The 19,417-nt window shown below is 36.7% G+C and overlaps 1 protein-coding gene across 1 annotated transcript in view; it reads left to right on the forward strand.

Moving 5' to 3' along the window:
• POLA1 (DNA polymerase alpha 1, catalytic subunit) overlaps nucleotides 1-19,417 on the forward strand; it is a 278,486-nt gene that overhangs the window by 101,885 nt on the left and 157,184 nt on the right. Inside the window, exons 27-31 of the mRNA XM_054581169.1 lie at nucleotides 6,797-6,829; nucleotides 7,609-7,701; nucleotides 8,865-9,070; nucleotides 11,086-11,218; nucleotides 17,080-17,211. Coding sequence (XP_054437144.1) covers nucleotides 6,797-6,829; nucleotides 7,609-7,701; nucleotides 8,865-9,070; nucleotides 11,086-11,218; nucleotides 17,080-17,211 — 597 coding nt within the window. The remainder of the gene's footprint in view (nucleotides 1-6,796; nucleotides 6,830-7,608; nucleotides 7,702-8,864; nucleotides 9,071-11,085; nucleotides 11,219-17,079; nucleotides 17,212-19,417) is intronic.

Here is a 19,417-nt window from a genome sequence, read left to right on the forward strand (position 1 = left end):
GAAGGCTGCATCTCTGGGCAACCGGTGATTGGCAGCTTCATCATAACAACATGCTTGCTCATATATTACATTTCGTGCAGAGTCTTTTGGCCAAGCATCAAATCATCCAGGAGTCTCAGCCCTGCTACAGCTCAGATTTGGTCCTCTGTGACTTCTGGCTTTTCCCAAAAATAAAATCACCTCTCAAAAGGGGAAAGATTTCAGATGGTCAGTGAGGTTCAGGAAAATACGACAGGGCAGCTGATGGCTATTGGGAGAACTGTGTGAGGTCCCAAGGTGCCTACTTTGAAGGGGACTGAGGCGTCATTGTCCTATGTACAATGTTTCTTGTATCTTGTATGTTCGTCAACAAGTGTCTCTGTTTTTCATGTTACATGGCTGGATATCTTCTGGGCAAACCTCGTATGTGTGTAAATGTGTATATATTTTTCTGGGCAGGAGGGGGGTTGTGGATTTCAACAGAAGGTGTTGGGTATTTTAATGTACTGTAAGTACACTTACCCACTTATATTAAGTGCATAAAGATGTATGCAGATGCCTTGTGTGAGAGCTTACATATTTCTAGTTTTTGCAACTACATACCCTTCAAAAGCAACCTAGAATGCGGAAATAGTTCTCTCTCTCTCTCTCTCTTTTTTTTTTTGCTGGAAACATATTCTTGTAGTGCTAATTATCTGTGTTGGACATATTAGTGCCTCCTTTTCCTAATAGTCAAGAAATTAATGTGGTTGAAAGATAAAACAATCCAAGTTCTACATGTTGAACTTAGAGTCTTAGATTTTTAGATCTGGGAGGAATCCCAGCCTCTTCATTTTGTAAATGAGGATGCTAAGACCTAGAGAGGGTAAAAAGCTTGTGCGCAAATCACTTAGCTAGTAATTGGCAGTACTCAGATTTCAGACCCCTGACTGTTTTTTAAACTCACATTGGTATAGTGTTTTATCTTTGCAAAACATGTTTTCAGCATAAAGTTTTTTTGATTTCTCACATAGCTCAGGGAACTAGGTGGTAGTATTATCCCAATTTTAAAGAAGGTAAAACTAAGGTTTAAGGGCAGTAAGGAACCCCACGTCACAGGAGTGTTAAGTGGTGGAGACCAAAAGTAGGGTGCTTATTAAATCCACAGCTCTGCTCCTTGAGCATCTTATAGAGAAAACACACATCTCAGAAAAACAGGGAACAGAAAAATAAGAAAGAGGCAATCAAATATAATGAGCACAAAATAAATGTTCGCCAAGTGGGAGAAGTGAGTAACACTGAGTCCTGGGCAGCTGCTAAAACTGGGAAGAGGAAAAGCTTAAGAGAATGGTTGGATTACCAGATATCACAATATTTATCGTTCTCTTTTCTCTTCCCTATCCTTCAAAGACCATTCCTTTGCTCCCCCTATTATGCTAATGTATTATTTAAAAAAAGCTTTCCAAGAAACATAAAAATAAAAAACCTTTCCAGTTTATTTCTAATTTTGTTACCAGTAACAGAAGAACCCTAAAGACATTGAGATTTCAGTTGTTCTGTTCATACATGATTTAGATTTGACCTTACCCAACATTTTGTTAACCAGTAGGATTTCTGTTGTTTTTTAATAGCTGCCTCAGGTACCGAAGTGGGTTTCTTGATAGTAGCTACCACTATAATAGACATATGCTTTTGGAGTAGGTAGGCACTTGTAACTTTTTTTAACTGGAAAGTTGGTGATTTCTTTCATTTAGTATTAATAAACACTGTTTTAGTCTGTAATTGCTCCTAAAAACATTTTACAACCTTTGAATGCATTGCAAGACACCAGCATCTTGTCTTACCAAAAAATCAAGACCCCACCTTTCTCCTGGTCTTGTTAGGAGAACCTTGTAAACATACACCTCGGTTGTACTTTTTCTTCGGTCACTGCGGTTTTCAGCCCTGGCTTAAGAAACCTGCTCTTTCTGCTTAGTAAACCACATCGTGGGTGTATTTCTGAACAAATCGTTTTCCTTAGGAAACCCTTTTTTGAAATAGAGTTCCATTTCTTTTTCAGTCCCCACCCCCCCTTCGCCAGCCTTCAGAGGCTCAGGTTGGGGTTAAAACACCCTTTCGTATTACTTTAATTACTGCTCTCCCCACCCCCATCCCTGCTCCTTTCCTGTTTCCCCCTCCTCTTTCCCCCTGAACGGTACTGTTCTGCAAAGCCTGCCGTGATTGATGTGATGGCAGTGCTGTCATTCTTTTTAACCAAAAAAAAGTCATTTTTGTTCTAGTTATTTTAATAGAGTCCCATTAAAGATGTATTGCTGACTGAAATATCGGCATGAAGGGCTCTCACTGAGCTGAGCCCAGGAATTAAGAAGTCAGGAAATCGGCTGCTGCATTGCAAGAGAGCCTTGTGTGACACCGAATCTCCTGATTGGGGAGATCATTACTGCTATTATGACTCGACTTGCGTAGGAATTTTAAATTCCATCTGAATGTCAGTAATAACCCTCTTAGCAAATTATCCTGAATAAAATCACGAAGGCATTTTATATAATAGGTGTTGAATTACTGGATAGATTTGCTAATTAAATACTCTTTGTTCTGCTGCAGTTGACATTACAGGGTAAGATCTTGAACAATTATTCTCAACAGCTGTACTTTGTTAAGGGAAAAATTAACCACAAAGTTTATTTTTTTACACTTGAAGTTGGCAGATTTTTGAAATGTGCTTGAAAAATTTCATCATCCAATTGGTAATGAGTAGATAAATATGCAGGTGTTGCTGTGAAATCAGATAACTGCCGACTGCCTTATTAATGAATTTAGCAAGCCTTTTATAGCCCTGTTTTCTAGCTTCTGGCACTTACGAAATGATTTCTGTCAGAATGGGTAGCTTTAATATTAGGCTTGTCACTTTGAAGTGAATTTATGAGCGGTCATCTTGTAATCACTGTTCCTTGTGTCCAGTAGACCTTTCTGGATACCTGCGGCTTTTTTGTAAAATGCATTTCCTTAATGGGGAAAATATCTGTAATACATGTTTTTGATTGTTGGCTTTCAGAACATTCATGTGGTATAGGCTTTTTAACAAGGCAGTAAAGGCACAGTGGTAAGAAAATGAACCATAAGGTCCAGCTTCTAGATCAAGCTCTTGACCAACTCTTACTTCGGGCAAAATCGCAGAGCCAAATTTTCCTCATCTGTAAAATGGGGTTCACAGTGCTCCCTACCCATTAGAATTATACATTCAGCATTCTACACATATTTGTTAATGGCTACCGTGTATTAGGTCCTCTGCTAGATCTTGAGATATTGGTAGCCCCCTGGCTATCCAACACCTGAGTCCAGTGGGAAGTTTGAATTGAGGGTAGCTTCGGGGTGAACGTGCTCATTAGCCTTGGGTAAGCACTGGACTGGATAGGGAACTGGCGTAGCCACCGTCTCAAACTGCTTAGTGAAGAAGCACGCGAAGCAGCAGCCAGCCTGGTTGTGGGTTGTCGGCCGAGGACGGACTGAAGAGTTGACCAGCTGGGGAGAGGACCTTGAGCTTGAGACACAGCACAGTCATCAGCTGCTGTTGAGATCCACTGGAAAGATGGTGACTAAAACTATCTGCAGAAATTAGTGCACCCTCTATGGAGAGCTGTTTGACTATATTTATCAAAAAAAAAATTTAATATATAACCTTTAACCCAGTAAGTCTTCTTGTAGGAGTTTATCTTATTACTGGCATATTGGCAGATTCCACGTGTATGGGGATTATTTGTTGAAGTGTGGTTATAAAGATGAAGATTAGAAATAATATACCTGTTCAATAATAGAGCACGAGTTCAATCATGATCAGTTGCTACAGTGGAGTACTACGTAGTCATTAAAAAGAATACATAAGCTCTCTATGCGTGGGTATGGAAAAATCTCTAAGATAAAGTGTTAGGTTAAGAAAAAGCAGTGGCAATAAGGCCTTCATAGTTTTGCTTAGTTTTCTACCATTTCTGTGCAAAACATCCACCAAGGGGTTTCTGCCACCAAAGAGAAAGCCATTTTGGTAGCAGCCCTCCGATTGTACAGGGACATGGCTGTGAGTTGGTGGAGGACAGAGTGGGTAGGTGATGGATCTGAAAGGCGAAGGTGCCCTCAGGGAGGATCTGTTGGTTTGGTTCACGGTGTGAAAGAAGAGTAGAAGAAATCGGTTACTGCAGATGCAGAATTGCAGTGAAAGGTCAGCAGATTGTTCCTGAGGCATTTTACTTGGCACGGAACGGTTACCTGGTGGAATCATCCTTGTGGTGAGGCCAGCTAAGCCTCGCAGGGACGAAGGGGCAGAGGATGAAGAGAACTCGCGATAAGTAGTTCTGTTCTCACTATGATTCGCTTGACTTGGGTGGATCTTACTATTGCCCTTGTCCCAAAGGAATTCTCAGGTAGTCTCCCACAATGCTCTCCCTGCAATTTAAATGTTAAAAAATGAAGATGAAGTGGAGGAGAGTGAATGTTTTTATGAGGTAACTGAATTCTAGTGCCTAGGAGAAAAGTAATTAAGATTACTATGAGACCTCTCAGTCAACTAGCAAACAGCATTTTTAAGTGCCTGTTACATGTGAAGCCTGGACTTGACGGGGAGGGGACACTAAAAACTGTTTCCAGAATGGGGTTACCATGATTATCTTGGGCCAGTGGCCTTTAACCTCACCTACAACATGAGAATCATCTTGAGAGCTGTTTAGAAAAAATGTGTTGGGGCCAGGTATTGGTATTTGTTCCAAGATTCCCAGGCATTTCCACTGTACAGCCATGATTAAAACCGCTGGCTAGTCTAATCAGTATTCACCGCCACCCCCAGGGCAGGGGAAGGGCTCCCTTCCCTAAGAACATCAGAGAGTGAATGCCTGCACAACGTTGGGAGACAGTAATAGAGGGGAGGGGCAATGGCAATGGAAAGTAGTGGGGAGATATAAAAGATATTCCGAGGTAGGATTTGTAGGGCTCTGTAATATGGAGGACAGGGAAGACAGATATGATACGAGATTTGAGCTTAGTTGACAGTGAGGACCGCTGGGGGTAGGAGAAAAATATAAATGAAGTAAATCTATCTGACCTGTTGGAAAAGTGAATTCTGATTTAGATTGATGGGCAGTAGTGGACAGGAAATAGCATGAAGTGACTAAGGTCCCATACTCTGGAGTAAGAGATCTTGGGTTCTTATCCTTGCTCTGTCATTTAGTGGGACAAATTATTTACTTCCGCTTGGCGTGTTTTTTTTTTTTAATCTAACAAATGGGGATATTAATGGGGGTTATCTCTTGGGGACCTTGGAGAATAACATGAGAAAATACATGAGATGCTTGTAGTACAGTATCTGCCCCCTCACAGACACACCCTCTGTGGGCTCATTACATCATGTTACTTTTTAAGAGGCCTTCCATTTGTTAAATTTGTGTTATTTCTGATCTGATCCCTGATACTTTATGTCTGTTTTTATCTATATCCACATTACAACCTATATGTGTCTGATCTTATAGTTGTATGGACCTGTGGACAGGCCCATCTACAGACATTATCTGTATGACTGCCTTCGTTTACCGAATGCTTATTGAGCCCCAGCTTTGGACTGGGTGCTGTGCTAGCTCCCGGACTATAGTGAAGGTCTGCTTTCTGCCTTCAAGAAATTTAGTGTACAGAAGAGATTTAAATCTAACCTGTTTATTTTATTTATATATATATATATATGAATGATATATTTGATATGTATCTAGTATGTATATTAGATATATACCTTTATCATATATATTTTATATATAATTTTAAAAAACTTTTTAAGATCCTGAATACCATGAGTAAGAATTGCCTGATTTGAAATGCTCTGTCAAGCTTTTTTTTTTTTTTTTTTTTGGCGCCACGCAGTTCTTTTAAATATTAGTAATGAGAATAGTTGGCCTTCTTTCATGTTATAAAGGGATTCAGTCGGTCTTTGAATAATGTCATTTTGTCATTTCACTGTAATATTGAATGAGGGAAAAAATCAATTCCCGCTTGGGACCACTGTCAGTATGGAGTTTGCATCTCCTTCCTATGTCTACATGGGTTTTCTCCAGGGACTCCGGTTTGTCTCACGTCCCAAAGATGTGCATGCTAGGTTCATTGTCATGTCTACAGTGTCCCAGTGTGAGCGAGCGTGAGTGTGAGCGCGCCCTGCGATGGAAGGGCGACCTGTCCAAGGTGGGTGCCCACCTTGCACTCTGAGCTGCCAGGATCAGCTCAGGCCACTGATGACCCTCAGCTGGAACACGCGGGTTGGGAAAGAATTTTCTGGTTTTTATTCATCTTCCTTAAATGTATGTGTAGTCCACCTTTATTTCAATGTTTAACGTTAGAAGTGTTTGGGATGTTTATTTAGAAATTTGCTGATGTTTTTGTGACTGTAGGAAATATGTCGTAGGAACTTAACTTTTGTTTATATTAATTAGCCTGTGGCAAAACTGGTTTCTTTATACATGTCATTTCACCCAAAGTCTCAGTTTCCAAGCATCTGTCCATGATGTTAGGTGAGGACTTACTGTATTTTCATTATGTATGTTTATTAAAGAGGGATCTTTACATAGATCTGCTTCCATAGAGCTTACATAGATCTTTATAGTAGATCTGTTTACATATCTCTAAGAATCAGCATTGAGGCAAATTTATTTTTAGACTATGTTGATGTTATTGTTACTTTGAGAGTTGTAGTTAGAAAATGATGAAGAGCTTTAAAATATATGGAAATGCAAATCATCGGGCTACCTATGTGCTTATATTTATGTTTTTGTAATTATATAATGCATTAACCTTGATTTTCTGTTTCATTTAGATTTTGATGCATACGAAAGACATGGTAGAGAAGGTAATGCTGAGCATTTTCATCATATAACAACTCTTAACTATCATACCTAGAGACATTTTTGTATTCAAGGAAAATTGCAACCCAAACAGACAGGAAATGGCTTCTTAGGATGTCTGGTTTACGTTTATAATCCCCCCTAATGGATTATAGCTTTTTTCTTTTACTAACACTGATATGATCTAGCCGCTGCTTGAAGCCTATATGTGACTGTTTCAAGCAAATTAGTAACAGTGCTAATTAGAGTTTACTTCCAGGCTTTTATACTGTATGTGCTCTAGTGTTGTTTGCAATGATTGATTTTTTTTGGCACTCTTCATATTCTACTAAATACTGTTTGAAACTGTTTAGAATTTAATATGGATTTGTGCCTCTGAATTTTAAAATCCTATTATGTTTCTGCTTCATAAATTGCCATGACCACGAAGCTTGTGGTACAGTGGGTAAATATAGTCCCCCTTTCCTAGTCTCTCATCCTCTTTGTATTATTGAGTTACACATTCTGTTTTTGTTGAAACTAGACACTTCCCCTGCCACCGTTAATACCTGTTTGTTTTAAGAAAATTAGGGAGATTTTTTAATGTGGCAGTTTTCGCCTTTCTGGTTTATTGGGGCTTAATCTTCAGTTGTACACTCCTGATAATGTGGATAAAAATAAGTTTAGCCTTTGGGGAAAAACCAGCAGAGCCTGTAATTTCCGTAATAAAAAATCTTGAGTTTCATTGTGCATAATGGTCAATGTGACCATTTTTATAATTTTTATAATTTTTCCTTTTTATTAGATGAATCTTGAAGTTATTTATGGAGATACAGATTCAATTATGATAAACACCAATAGTACCAATCTGGAAGAAGTATTTAAATTGGGAAACAAGGTGAGATAATTTGATAGAATTATCTGTTTTATTTACTTTTGTGAATTATTTTTAACTGGAACTTCATAAATTCATGTATATGTACATTATATATATGTTTCAGCAAATAATAAATATAGTGCCTTCAATTCTTCATGCTCTTTTATTTTTTTAACCTCTTTTCCAATTGTTTATTTTGAGGATAAAATTTAAAGGAAATTGTTTTTTCCTTAAGTGATTGATATGTTTTGCCTTTGACAACAGTCCAGGCATGGTGAGTTTAAGATGTGGTCAAGTTAGCACTTACCACATTGTCATTCATAAGGAGAAATGTCTCTGGTAGTTTCAGATGCCTTTCATCCACTGATAGATATGGATAAGTACCTACCTACATACATAGTTATACACACATCTGTAATGTCTATAGGAGTACTTAAAATATATTTGAAAAGACAAGGGGACATTTAAAAATAATCATTTGTAACCTCCTAATTGCAGTTTACAATTAGCACAATTAGTGGTTCTTGAGCACTGACTATGGTAAGATACTGTGCCAATAAATTAAAACTAAGGTATCATCTTACAAACTAACACCTTCTTGCCTTTCCTCTCTGAAATGTATGAAATCTGAGTTATGGTCTTCACTTGAGAGCAAGCCTAGCATATTGCACTCCTATTGGATCTTGAAAAACTGCACTTTCCCCAGAGGCGATGGTCTGTGCCCTGACCCTAAGAATTAGAGCAGGTGACCATTCGTTTATTTGTTCAGCATATATTTTACTTATATTCAGGGTGCTAATGTTCAAGGTAAAGGGACACTATAAGACATTTTAATAGTTTAAGTTTTACTTATTTCTGGCCACGTATCTACTTGTTGGACTATGTAATCTCTAGTTCAGTAGTTTGAAGATAAGTACATATGCATTTAGTTTTTAGATTTAAAAAAGACTATTTCATAATTTTTATAATTCTTGGGACTGCCCCTGCCAGTTCTTTCCCTGTGCTTCTTCAGTGTTCTTGCATTGGACCCAACAGGATATCATGTTCCATACATATATGCCAAGTAAATACATTCCAGTCTTGTGTGACTTCAAGACCTGTTTAGATTAACTCTTGGAAATTTGTAGCATATTCATCTTATTAGATGTTTGAGAAGCTAGTATTAATGGTTGAAATTTTCACAGGTAAAAAGCGAGGTGAATAAGTTGTACAAACTGCTTGAAATCGACATTGATGGAATTTTCAAGTCTCTGCTTCTGCTGAAGAAAAAGAAATATGCTGCTCTGGTTGTAGAGCCAACGTCAGATGGGAACTACGTCACCAAACAGGAGCTGAAAGGATTAGATATAGTTAGAAGAGACTGGTGTGATCTTGCTAAAGACACTGGAAAGTGAGTCCTGCTTTCATTTTTGGTTTGGTTGTTTATCTTTAAAATATTCAAATGTTAATGATGTAGACAACAACTGTGATTCTGCAAAGCACAGGGACACAGCTTCTTTTCTGTTATTGTTATTATTGCATATTAACAATTCTTACTTATTTGGAATGGAATTTTATCAATAGATTAAAACTTAGAAAAAGTCACACTTGTTCAGTAAGAGATGTTGCTGTAGAATACGTCTCATGAGTTTTTATTCATGGTGAGTGTAAACCTTCACATTTTGGATCTTTACAGGGTTGACTTTGTTGATATTGTTTTTGTTTTGTATTGTTTTGCTTTAATATTCCTGTTAGAAATTGCCTTCTATTGTGTTCCTGAATTATCCTAGAACCTCTTTAGGAACATAATCCCCATTTTATGGCTTAAAATGTTCTTGGATTCAGAGTAGACCACGGAATGAGACTTTGTTCCCTCTGATATCATTTATGTGTAAAGATTCTTACTAGCCCTGGCCAGATATGCTCAGTTGCTTGGAGCCTTGTCTCACTACGCCAGGGTTGAAGGTTCAATTCCTGGTCAGGGCACATACAAGAATCAACCAATGAATGCATAAATAAGTGTAGAACAACAAGTCGATGTTTCTCTCTCTCCCTTCCTCTCTCACTCTAAAGTCAATTTAAAATTTTTAAAAAGATATGCTGTAAATTAAAAAAAAAAGATTCTTACCTACCTCAGGTTAAGAGCTAGTTCTCAAAGACCATATGTACCTCAGAAATAATAAATGTCATGAGTGACCTCCCCGCAGCTTTGCACCTCAGACTGAAGATTGTATTAAGACCTGTTTTATTTTTTAGGATCATATTAATTTATAAAACACCGATTTAAAAATGAATTTTTAGATACTTTATTTACCATCTTTCCAGATATTACTGATTTGTGATCCTGAGCAATTCCAAAAATATACATTTTTTCTTTAAAGCAAAATTTTAAATTAATTTTAATATTGCTGGATATCAGCATATTTTGCTTCTTTTCCATTCTTCCTCTTGTTTTCAAGTCAGGAGATTGAGCAATTGTTTCTTCTGCAAACTACTCTTGATTAGACAAAGTTGATCATTCGAGTATAGGTCACTGTTAGCCTTTTATGAAATGTAGTTTGAAATGCTTCATTGCCCCCAAATGTACCCAAAGATGAAACTACTTTGTATAGACTGTCGATTAGAGTGTTCTCTTCAGCTTTGTGTTTTCTAAGAAAAGATGCATCATAATAGAAGTAAATTTCTCTGAGTTAGAAATGTATTAGTAATTAAAGCTATACAAATGTTTTTGTCAGGGTTCTTTTTCTGACAAATTATAATGCAGCTGTCAAACCCTCGCTCTGCATTTTTCTCAGAAATGGATAAAATATTGGCTTCCTTACTCTTCATTTTTTTTTCCTTTTTTTGAGGGGGGGGTCTGGTGGAACAACATGAAGTTTTTGAGGGATAGTATAAGGTCAGAGAACATTGAGCAATATAATGAAGCTGAAGAAAGAAAAGATTGATATTTTTGGTTTCTTTTTTAAATTTGCATAAGGAACTTTATATTTCCACTTACCTAGCTAATGGTCATCTCAGGTGGAGATGATATCTTGATATCAGATATAATATCTTGGTGCTTTATGAGGAAAGTGAAGTACTTGTCTTCTAACATTTTAACTTAACAGATTATTAACTGCTTTTGAATTTTGTAATTGCTTAAAATACAGTGGAACACATAGCTTGTGTGTCTGTATTTTGTGTGAAGCATTCGATGCTGCATAAAAAATGATCTGCATGTCGAAGGGCAAAGCTGACATTTCAAGGTTGGTAAACCTTTGGTAGAGTTAATGTTAAAAAATGAATTGTAACGACCTTTTAGACATTGACCCTCGTGTTAGCTTTTAATATTTTTTTTGTCCACATGCTAATCTAATGGCAATTATCTTTTCTCTTCTTTATTAATGAAGTGTGATGTTAAAAAATCAATCCCCGTCTTTTTTGCAGCTTTGTTATTGGCCAGATTCTTTCTGATCAAAGCCGGGACACTATAGTGGAAAATATTCAGAAGAGATTAATAGAAATTGGAGAAGATGTGCTAAATGGCAGTGTCCCAGTGAGCCAGTTTGAAATTAACAAGGTAAATGTAGCATTTATTGCTGAGCCCAGCTGCTGCCACCGTGTTTTTCTCCTCCTTCAGATCGTTCAAGAACCACCTCATCCTTGCAATTGAAATAAATTCTAGCTGGTAATGAAAGCTGCTTAACAACTATCTCCCAGATTGAGTATTAGCATACCACTCTTCCTCTTCCGGCCACTGGTGCTGCCATGTCTGCTGCAGAGCCTTCTCTCTTCACTCCTGACTGACTCGTGGAAGCCTTCTTTTTAGAGGTTCCAAGGAGTGATAGAGTTGGTGTTTCAGGGACTAGAGAGAGCTACCTTCTTCATAGTCCTCCTGAGTTGTAGTTGTTTGGGGGCAGGCTTATAAGCTGAGAGAGAGGGAGAGGGGGAGACAGAGAGAGCGCTTGCATGCATGCATGCGGGGCGGGGGCGGGAGGGCGAGGGTGTGTGTATGTGTCTGTGTGTGTCTGTGTGTGTCTTCACAGAAGGTGATTCTTAGAGGTGCTGTCATCAGGTAGTGTTTTTTGGAGATACAGTTTACACTTGATGGGTAGTCTTCATTGTTGAAAATAAGGAATATTTTTTCTAAACATAATTTGAAAAAAATAAAGCCTTGTTTTCCAAAATGCTGTATCATACAAGATGGTAGGTTACAGAGTTTTTTTTTTCCATTCAAAAAGAGTAAGTACCCTTGCATATTTAGAAGCTAATTTTGCAAATACTACTTTACTACTTTCGTGATAGATTGCATTGTCAAAGCTCATAAAAAATAATTGTAATGAAAAAGAATATAATGATTACATTAAATGGAAGTTTCAGAATTAAAGCTCACTCATAATACCCTTGTGTTAAAAGTAATGCTTGCTCCAATTTTTTCAGTATCCACCTGGCTTTGTAAAATATATGATTGTCTAACCACTATGCTGTACACCTGAAACTAATTTAAAATAATATTGAATGTAAACTGTAATTGAAAAATGAAAATAAATTTAAAAGAGATATTGTCAAAAGAAAAAAAAAGTAATGTTTGCCATTGTTGCACATTTTACTTTTAAAAACATTTTTACATTGCAGCAATTATGTTATTTTGAAATCTATTTTCACTTAACATACACAAATTTTTCACATTTTTATATTACCTTTAAAACCATTGTATAAATCAGTGTATTAATCTTATATTTCACTGGTTCTTCCTTATTTAAAATTTTTGTTTGCTTATTTAAATTATTTTTTACATTGTAAATAACTTTATTAAACATCTTTGTCCATTATCTTTTTGCTTTTGGATGAATTACTTTTCTTAGGTTAGGTCCCTTGAAGTGACATGCTTGAGTCAAAAGATATGAAGATCTGTATGGCTCTTTTCAGATTGCTCTGTAAAAGGGTGATACCAATTGATAATAACAAAATATATGCCAGTTTCACCAGAGATTTCCTTGTATTGGTGAGACTATTCATTGGTGATATTTAAATAAAAACATTGCTACCATAATGAACAAAATTTCATTGTTGGATTTAATTCACACTTCTTTGATTCCTAGAGAGAATGAGTATTTTCTATGCATATCCTTATGATTTGTATTTATTCTTAGGTGAGTCACTTGTTTATTACACCTTGATCCATGATATCTTTAAAGTTGCAAAGGAAGATATTTATTTATACATGAAAAGTAAAAGTTATAGAACTATTATAAGAGAATATGTGCCTTGGCACCAGCTCTTCACTTTAAGTGATGCATTGTATACCTATTGGCATGGAATCACTTGTGAGATCTAGAAAGGAGTTTCCTTTTAGACTTTGTTTTGTCTCTTTCTCAAAAATTTGAATGAGTAAGACTTATAACCTCAGTCTTCCTTTGATCAATTTTAGCGTCTATTCTGCTGATTGTATCCTTGATACTGTCTTCCTTCTTAGAAGCATGGGCCTTCTATTGCAAGGGCTTTCATGAGTTTGAAAGACTCAGTCTAAACATGGCTCCATTATTGGCAAAATAACACTGAGCACATGTCCTCTAGGGTAGTGGGCCCACACTGTCATCACATGTGACTGTATTACTAATGTGCAAAGAAACCTGGAGCCATAGAAACACTGGCAGTCTCTGAGCTCTGATGATCAGTCTGCAGTTTTGTTATTTTCAAGTTTTTATTGAAATTTTTAAACTTACATAGAACTAGGGAGAATTAGTATCATGAACCCCCATGTAGCCATCACTCAGCTTCAATAATGATCAACTTATAGTGATTTTTTATTATTATTATTATTACTACTACTACTACTACTACTAGTCAACACTTGGTGTGATTACTACTACTACTACTACTACTACTACTGGTCAACACTTGGTGTGATGGGGCCGTGCATACTTTTTTCCTGTGGCAGAACTGCAACTGTGACCGATTGTCTTTATCCTCCGTTTCACTTGGCATAGTAACTGGCAAACAATAATTGTTCAGTGATCTATAAAAGAACCTATTTGCTTGTTTAATTATCTATTCATTGAACATGGAGTACCTTTTATGTGCACAGTACTAGATTCTGGGATGGTCCATATTTTCAAGGTACTAATGGTCTTCTGAAAATATTTACTGCCCCATGTTCTTATACTTATTTTTGTAAAAAAGAATTTCTGTAGATGTAAGTACAGTAAATTCTGATGAAAGGACTCTATCATAGTTATTTCTATGTTTTACAGTAAACTGTTTATGTGTCAGAGATGGTGTGTCCTGATTAACATTTGTCTGAATACTTACACTATTTAAAACTTGTGAGCAGTTAAGTTTTTACATTTTATCACTTTCAAAAGGTGGTGGAATGGAAGAGTCTATGTATGTGACTGGTTGTAAATGGTCTTACTACAGGGGATGTATACATGATGCTGGTAGGGGTTGAAAATGGGAGGTTAGCCTAGGCTGGAGGGGTGAAGTGGTGAGATTTACCACTGTAGAGATTTTAGCCCTTGTTGCCAAAAGCAACTGATTTTCTAAACTACTGTAATCTTATCGTAAATATATTTTATAAAGTAATACAAAAATACAAATACAAATACAAAAATACTGCTGATTTTAATAGCTCTGGCTAACTTGAGCCCAAACCACCAGGAAGCATTTTTTCCTAAAATCAAGCCTTCCAAAACTAGCTTATAAAATCCCCCAAATAGTCCCAATCTAATAATTGGAAAGTATGTCAGATGAAATTCAGAATTTCTTAACATTGCACTGAAGTGTAGTCAATTGGAGAAGATAATGGTTTTCTTAAGTAGAGTTATATTGATTAAGATTTCTATGCAGCATTACCCAACTGAGTCAATCAAGACTTCATATAATTCAAATTTGAGGAGATTCAGATACTTGGAGAGTTTCCTAGACACTCTTCTACACTGAGTGTCTGATTTAGAAAGTGTACATAATGTGGGTTATGTGCAGCCGTGTTTGAGGACTTGCTTTATTCTACTACAGCGGTTCTGAAATTCCCTAGCTTCAGGACACCTCCACACTCAAAGGAACTGAGGCCTCGGAGAGCTTTCATTTATGTGGTTTGTGTTGCTATTTACTGTTAGAAATTGAAACTGAGGAATTTTTAAAGCATTTATTAATTTAACATAGCAGTGAACCCATCGTGGGATTACAAAAATATTATTTTTCCATGAAAAATAATTATATATTTCAAAACAAAGACAGATTAGCCAGAGGAGTGACATCATTTTACAGTTTTGCAGCTCTCTTTAATGTACATTTTAGGAGGAGACATCTGGATTCTCATATATCTTAGTGCATCCAACGTGTTGTGATGTGTAGTTGTGATTGAATATAGGAAGAAAGTCCAGTTTCACACAAACAATGTAGTTGGAAAAAGAGATAGTGCAGTAATTTTTTCAGAAAATTGTGCATATTCTTTTTTGATTCTACACTAGAACTCTTAAGTGGTATGTTTTTATCACTTTTTTAAAGGTTATTTGTAATGTGGAATTTGAAACCATATCAGTGAGCTTTGTATATTCCCTGACATTAAACTCTGTTGGTCTGTGTTATACTTCGAGTGGATATTTTTCCCATGCATGATATTATGCATTGGTCATTTGTTCAATGCTTGTTCCCTGAGTTAGGCAAATCTTCCAAATTTTGATACATTTTATTGTACAGTATCAAAATGTACATTTAAAAATCTTTCTACTTACATCACCAGAAAAGTCTTTAAGTGTCAGGAAACCATCATGCTCACAGAGGGAGAAATAAGTTTTCCAAAATTCTAATTTGCACTTGAAAGCTTGTATTTTATCATAGATTATATGTATATTCACTGTCATTTGTTTTCCTGGAAGGGGACAGCTCACATGGTTCTTTTTTGAGAAATCATCAGCATTCTTTCAAGTAAAAATTGTGTTCCAAGAAAATGGTGGCTAGTTTAGCTCGCAACTCAAACAATTACACAAGTATTTTTCCTCAAGGAACCTTTGTTCCTCAGTATAGAGTAGATGAGTCTTATGCATGCTTCCTGTTTTGTCATACAAAATAATAGCCTCACATTCAAGGGTCGAGAGCTTAAAAATTAATAATTTTTACTTCATCAAGAACATTCATAAGTGAAACTGGCTTTTTTTTAACTCAGTGTATGGTGATGAAAAATACAGTGATTGTTAGTACAGTTAGGTGCTGCTATCGTGATTCATTGTCTATAAGGCACCGACACTTTCACTGACCATTGCTTCTGCATCACCAGTGCAAATAGTATTGTTAGGAAAGTAGTTTCGACTTTGCAACCCCCTGCAAAGGTGTCAGGAACCTTCCAGGGGTCTGTGGGCCACACTTAGGTGACTTAGTCAAACAGCACCCTGGTCCCTGTCTTTTGTCTTTTGAAACACACTTGCGCAGCTAGATATTTCCCTTCTTTCCTTGGGCATATTGAGTTCCAGTCCATTAGACTATTTTTTCTCACCTCTTGCTTTTAACTTTTGCTCCTCCTCTGCCTGGAATCTTCTTGCTCCTGTCACTTTTTCTTAAAATCTTGTTTTTCCTTCATGTGCCTGTTTACGTCCCCTTTTCCCTCATTTCTATTCTCAGGTGGAAGTGAGCTGTGGCTGTCCAGACTCCTTCCATAACACTTTGTTTGCATCTCCCTTATGGCTCTTACAGCTTATTTTAGAGTTTTTTTCTTTTGCCTAATGGAGAGTCATCTACTAATAACAGATTACATAGGACCAGTGACTGTTATTTATCTCGCAGTACTTCCCAGTGCTTGAACTTAGTGCTCTATCGCAGAGGGAGTGACATCATGTATTCTGCACACATTTGGTTGGTTGGCTATCGTACTGAGCACCGGCAACACAGCTGCGAGCAAGGCTGCCAGGCGCCTGCTCCCCGGGCGCTTACTTTCTGTTACAGACTCACTCGTTCTGCCTTTGTAGAGCTTAAGTTCACAATGGGAGTAAATGTAGTGATTTATGCTGCCTTTGGGATTTATTTAGGCTAGAGAAGCTTTTGAGAAATGCATCCTTAAGATGGGGTAGCTGTTATCTATCATCCATCACTCCTAACTGCTCAGTTAATTCAGTGAGAGAATTGCAAACATTAGAAAAAAACTCTTAAGAGTGAGTTTACAGTCTTAATTTTTTATGTGTAAGTATTTTGTGCCATGGCCCATAAACTTGGATTTCTTTTTTGTCAAGTTTGTATCAGTTATAATAATTACTAAAGGAAGGAGAGAGGAGACCTGAGGATGGAATGTCTAAAGATTCTGTGACAGTGTTTTCTATGCAGAGCTTTTGTCATCTTTATGTCTATGTGGCTAGTGCGATTCTAGCAAAGATGTATTTGTGTATAGCTTTGTGAGAAGAGTGTTATCTTAAAGTTTGGGGAATTTTGTTCCCTCTTTTTCTCTTTTAGGCATTGACAAAGGATCCTCAGGATTACCCTGATAAAAAAAACCTACCTCACGTACATGTCGCCCTCTGGATAAATTCTCAAGGAGGCAGAAAGGTGAAAGCTGGAGATACCGTGTCATATGTCATATGTCAGGTAAAAATATAATTCACAAGATTCATACCGCTTATGATGCAATGTAAAATCCAGATCGCCACAGTGTCTTATGTAGTAGTCTTCCAGATAATGGATGCTGTCAAGAGACGCTTTATTCTCATTGGTTTTACACAATTTAAAAACATTAGTCAGGGGTATGGCATATTTTATTAAAGTTTTTGTAAAACATTTAAGACGTATGTTTTGGGACACCGAAATTATTTTGGTGAGACAGGTATATAACAGTAACTACTGCTTCACCTCTAAGTTTAACGTCAATGAAAATGTATGTAGATTTGGTCATATGTCCAGCAGTAGCCATTTATTACTCCTTTTGCCGTGGTTTCCGTTATGAATACTGGTAGAATAAGACAGTAAATGAGGTTTTCCCTAGCCTGTGTTCAAATAATTACTTGAAAAAAAATGAAATGCATGATTATATGTAGAAAGGTGAGAGATCCTAAAAACCTACTTAATAAAGAAAACATAAAGTAACCAGTTTCATTTCTTTTTCTTTTGAGTGGAGGGAGCCTAAAGGCTACCTCCTTTCCTTCTCCCTCTTCCATGAGGCACCTCTAGGCATTCTAGAGCACAGTTTGAAACCACTAACTGGTTTCTTTTGAGAGTAGCACACCTCTAACAGGAATTGGGAGAGAGGGTAGGACAGAAAGCCGTTGTTTTCTTTGAAAAAACTTGAGTTGGAACAAAGGAGAGGGCTCATTCCTTCTCTTTTTTTTTTTAAATATTACTTATTTTTAGAGAGAGGGAAAGGGAGGGAGAAAGAGAGGGAGAGAAACATCGATGTGCAAGACATACATCGATTGGTTGTCTCTCTCACTGCCTTTTGCATGTCCCCAACTGGGGACCTGGCCTGCAACCCAGGCAAGTGCCCTGACTGGGATTCAAACTGGCGACCCTTTGGTTTGCAGTCCAGGACTCAATCCACTGAGCCACACCAGCCAGGGCTCATTTATTCTCTCTTAAAAAAAAAAAAAAGTTATTGCCTCTATCCAGATTCTTTAAAATGCCTATGGTGTGGTCTCCCTACCAAAAGGCATAATTCACCTGAACAAGTCTTAGATTAATTATTGCATTGTGTTATTACAGTAAGACATTTTAGATAAGACTAGACTTTGTTGCATATGATTGATCTTTGTCGAACTACAATCAATGTGTTTTTAAATCAGAGTCTTTTCAAAATTTAAAAGTCATTTGCTAATATCTACTCAGTACTGCAGATGATGTACATAACAAATGATTTAAGCACATGGACAGGAATCAGCACTTGACTCTGTCTCCCTCCTAGGGTTACCCTTGATTAAGAACTGTTACAGAAAGCCAATTCCTGCAGGAAAATATTTCCATAAATGTCTGACTCGCTCAAGCCCTTAATGTGCTTTGCATATTGCCTCTGACAAGTCTCATCTCAAAAAAACAATTTTCATATTATGCAAATAAAGATTTTGGTAAATAGGCCAGTCTTTTTTTTTTTCACTTATGTCTTCACATACGTGGAAAAGCTCTTAGATTATTAATGAGAGGAACAGATGGCAGCATACAACTTTAAAATACATATACATACTCTGTGAAATAGCATTTAATAATGAAATCCAGCCACAATTTTGTTTTTGGCTAAAACTGAAACGGAGATGTATGGTAGTGTGACGGATGTATTTTAAAGTGAAGCTTATGTTTTTTGATGTCTAAATATTAGGTCTTAGGATTTCTTCTTCTCAAGTCTTATTGATACAGAAAAGCTCAAATGCTATTGCTAATATAGTACAGTAAATCCAACTTGATGTCTTTTCAACACTTCCCTTATCCACTGCTACTGCACCTAAACTTGCCTTTCTCCTAAACAGGTTCTGTTTTGTTTAACATTTACATTTAGAATATAGTATTCTACTGATAACTTAGACTCTAAATTTAGATGAGTTTAGGGTAATGTTTTTGGTATCTAATTTATATTGTTGTTTGTGGTCTTGTAAAACCTGCATAAATTATTTGCTGAGATCTTAAATCAACTTTCACCTACTGGTTAAGTTTTAAATTGTTAATTATTTAACTTTTGGTGGACATAATTTTCATAAGACATGAGTTTTAACATTTTAAGGGGCCTACTTCTTACCTGTTTAAAAATCTTTTCCATTACTTTTTCTACTAAAGATAACAGCATAGTTTTGAATGAATCGACGGCACCTGGTTG

This window comes from Pteronotus mesoamericanus, unplaced genomic scaffold (genome assembly GCF_021234165.1).
Source record: "Pteronotus mesoamericanus isolate MK-2021 breed Mesoamerican mustached bat unplaced genomic scaffold, CSHL_Meso_final contig_65, whole genome shotgun sequence".
Classification (NCBI taxonomy): Eukaryota; Metazoa; Chordata; class Mammalia; order Chiroptera; family Mormoopidae; genus Pteronotus; species Pteronotus mesoamericanus.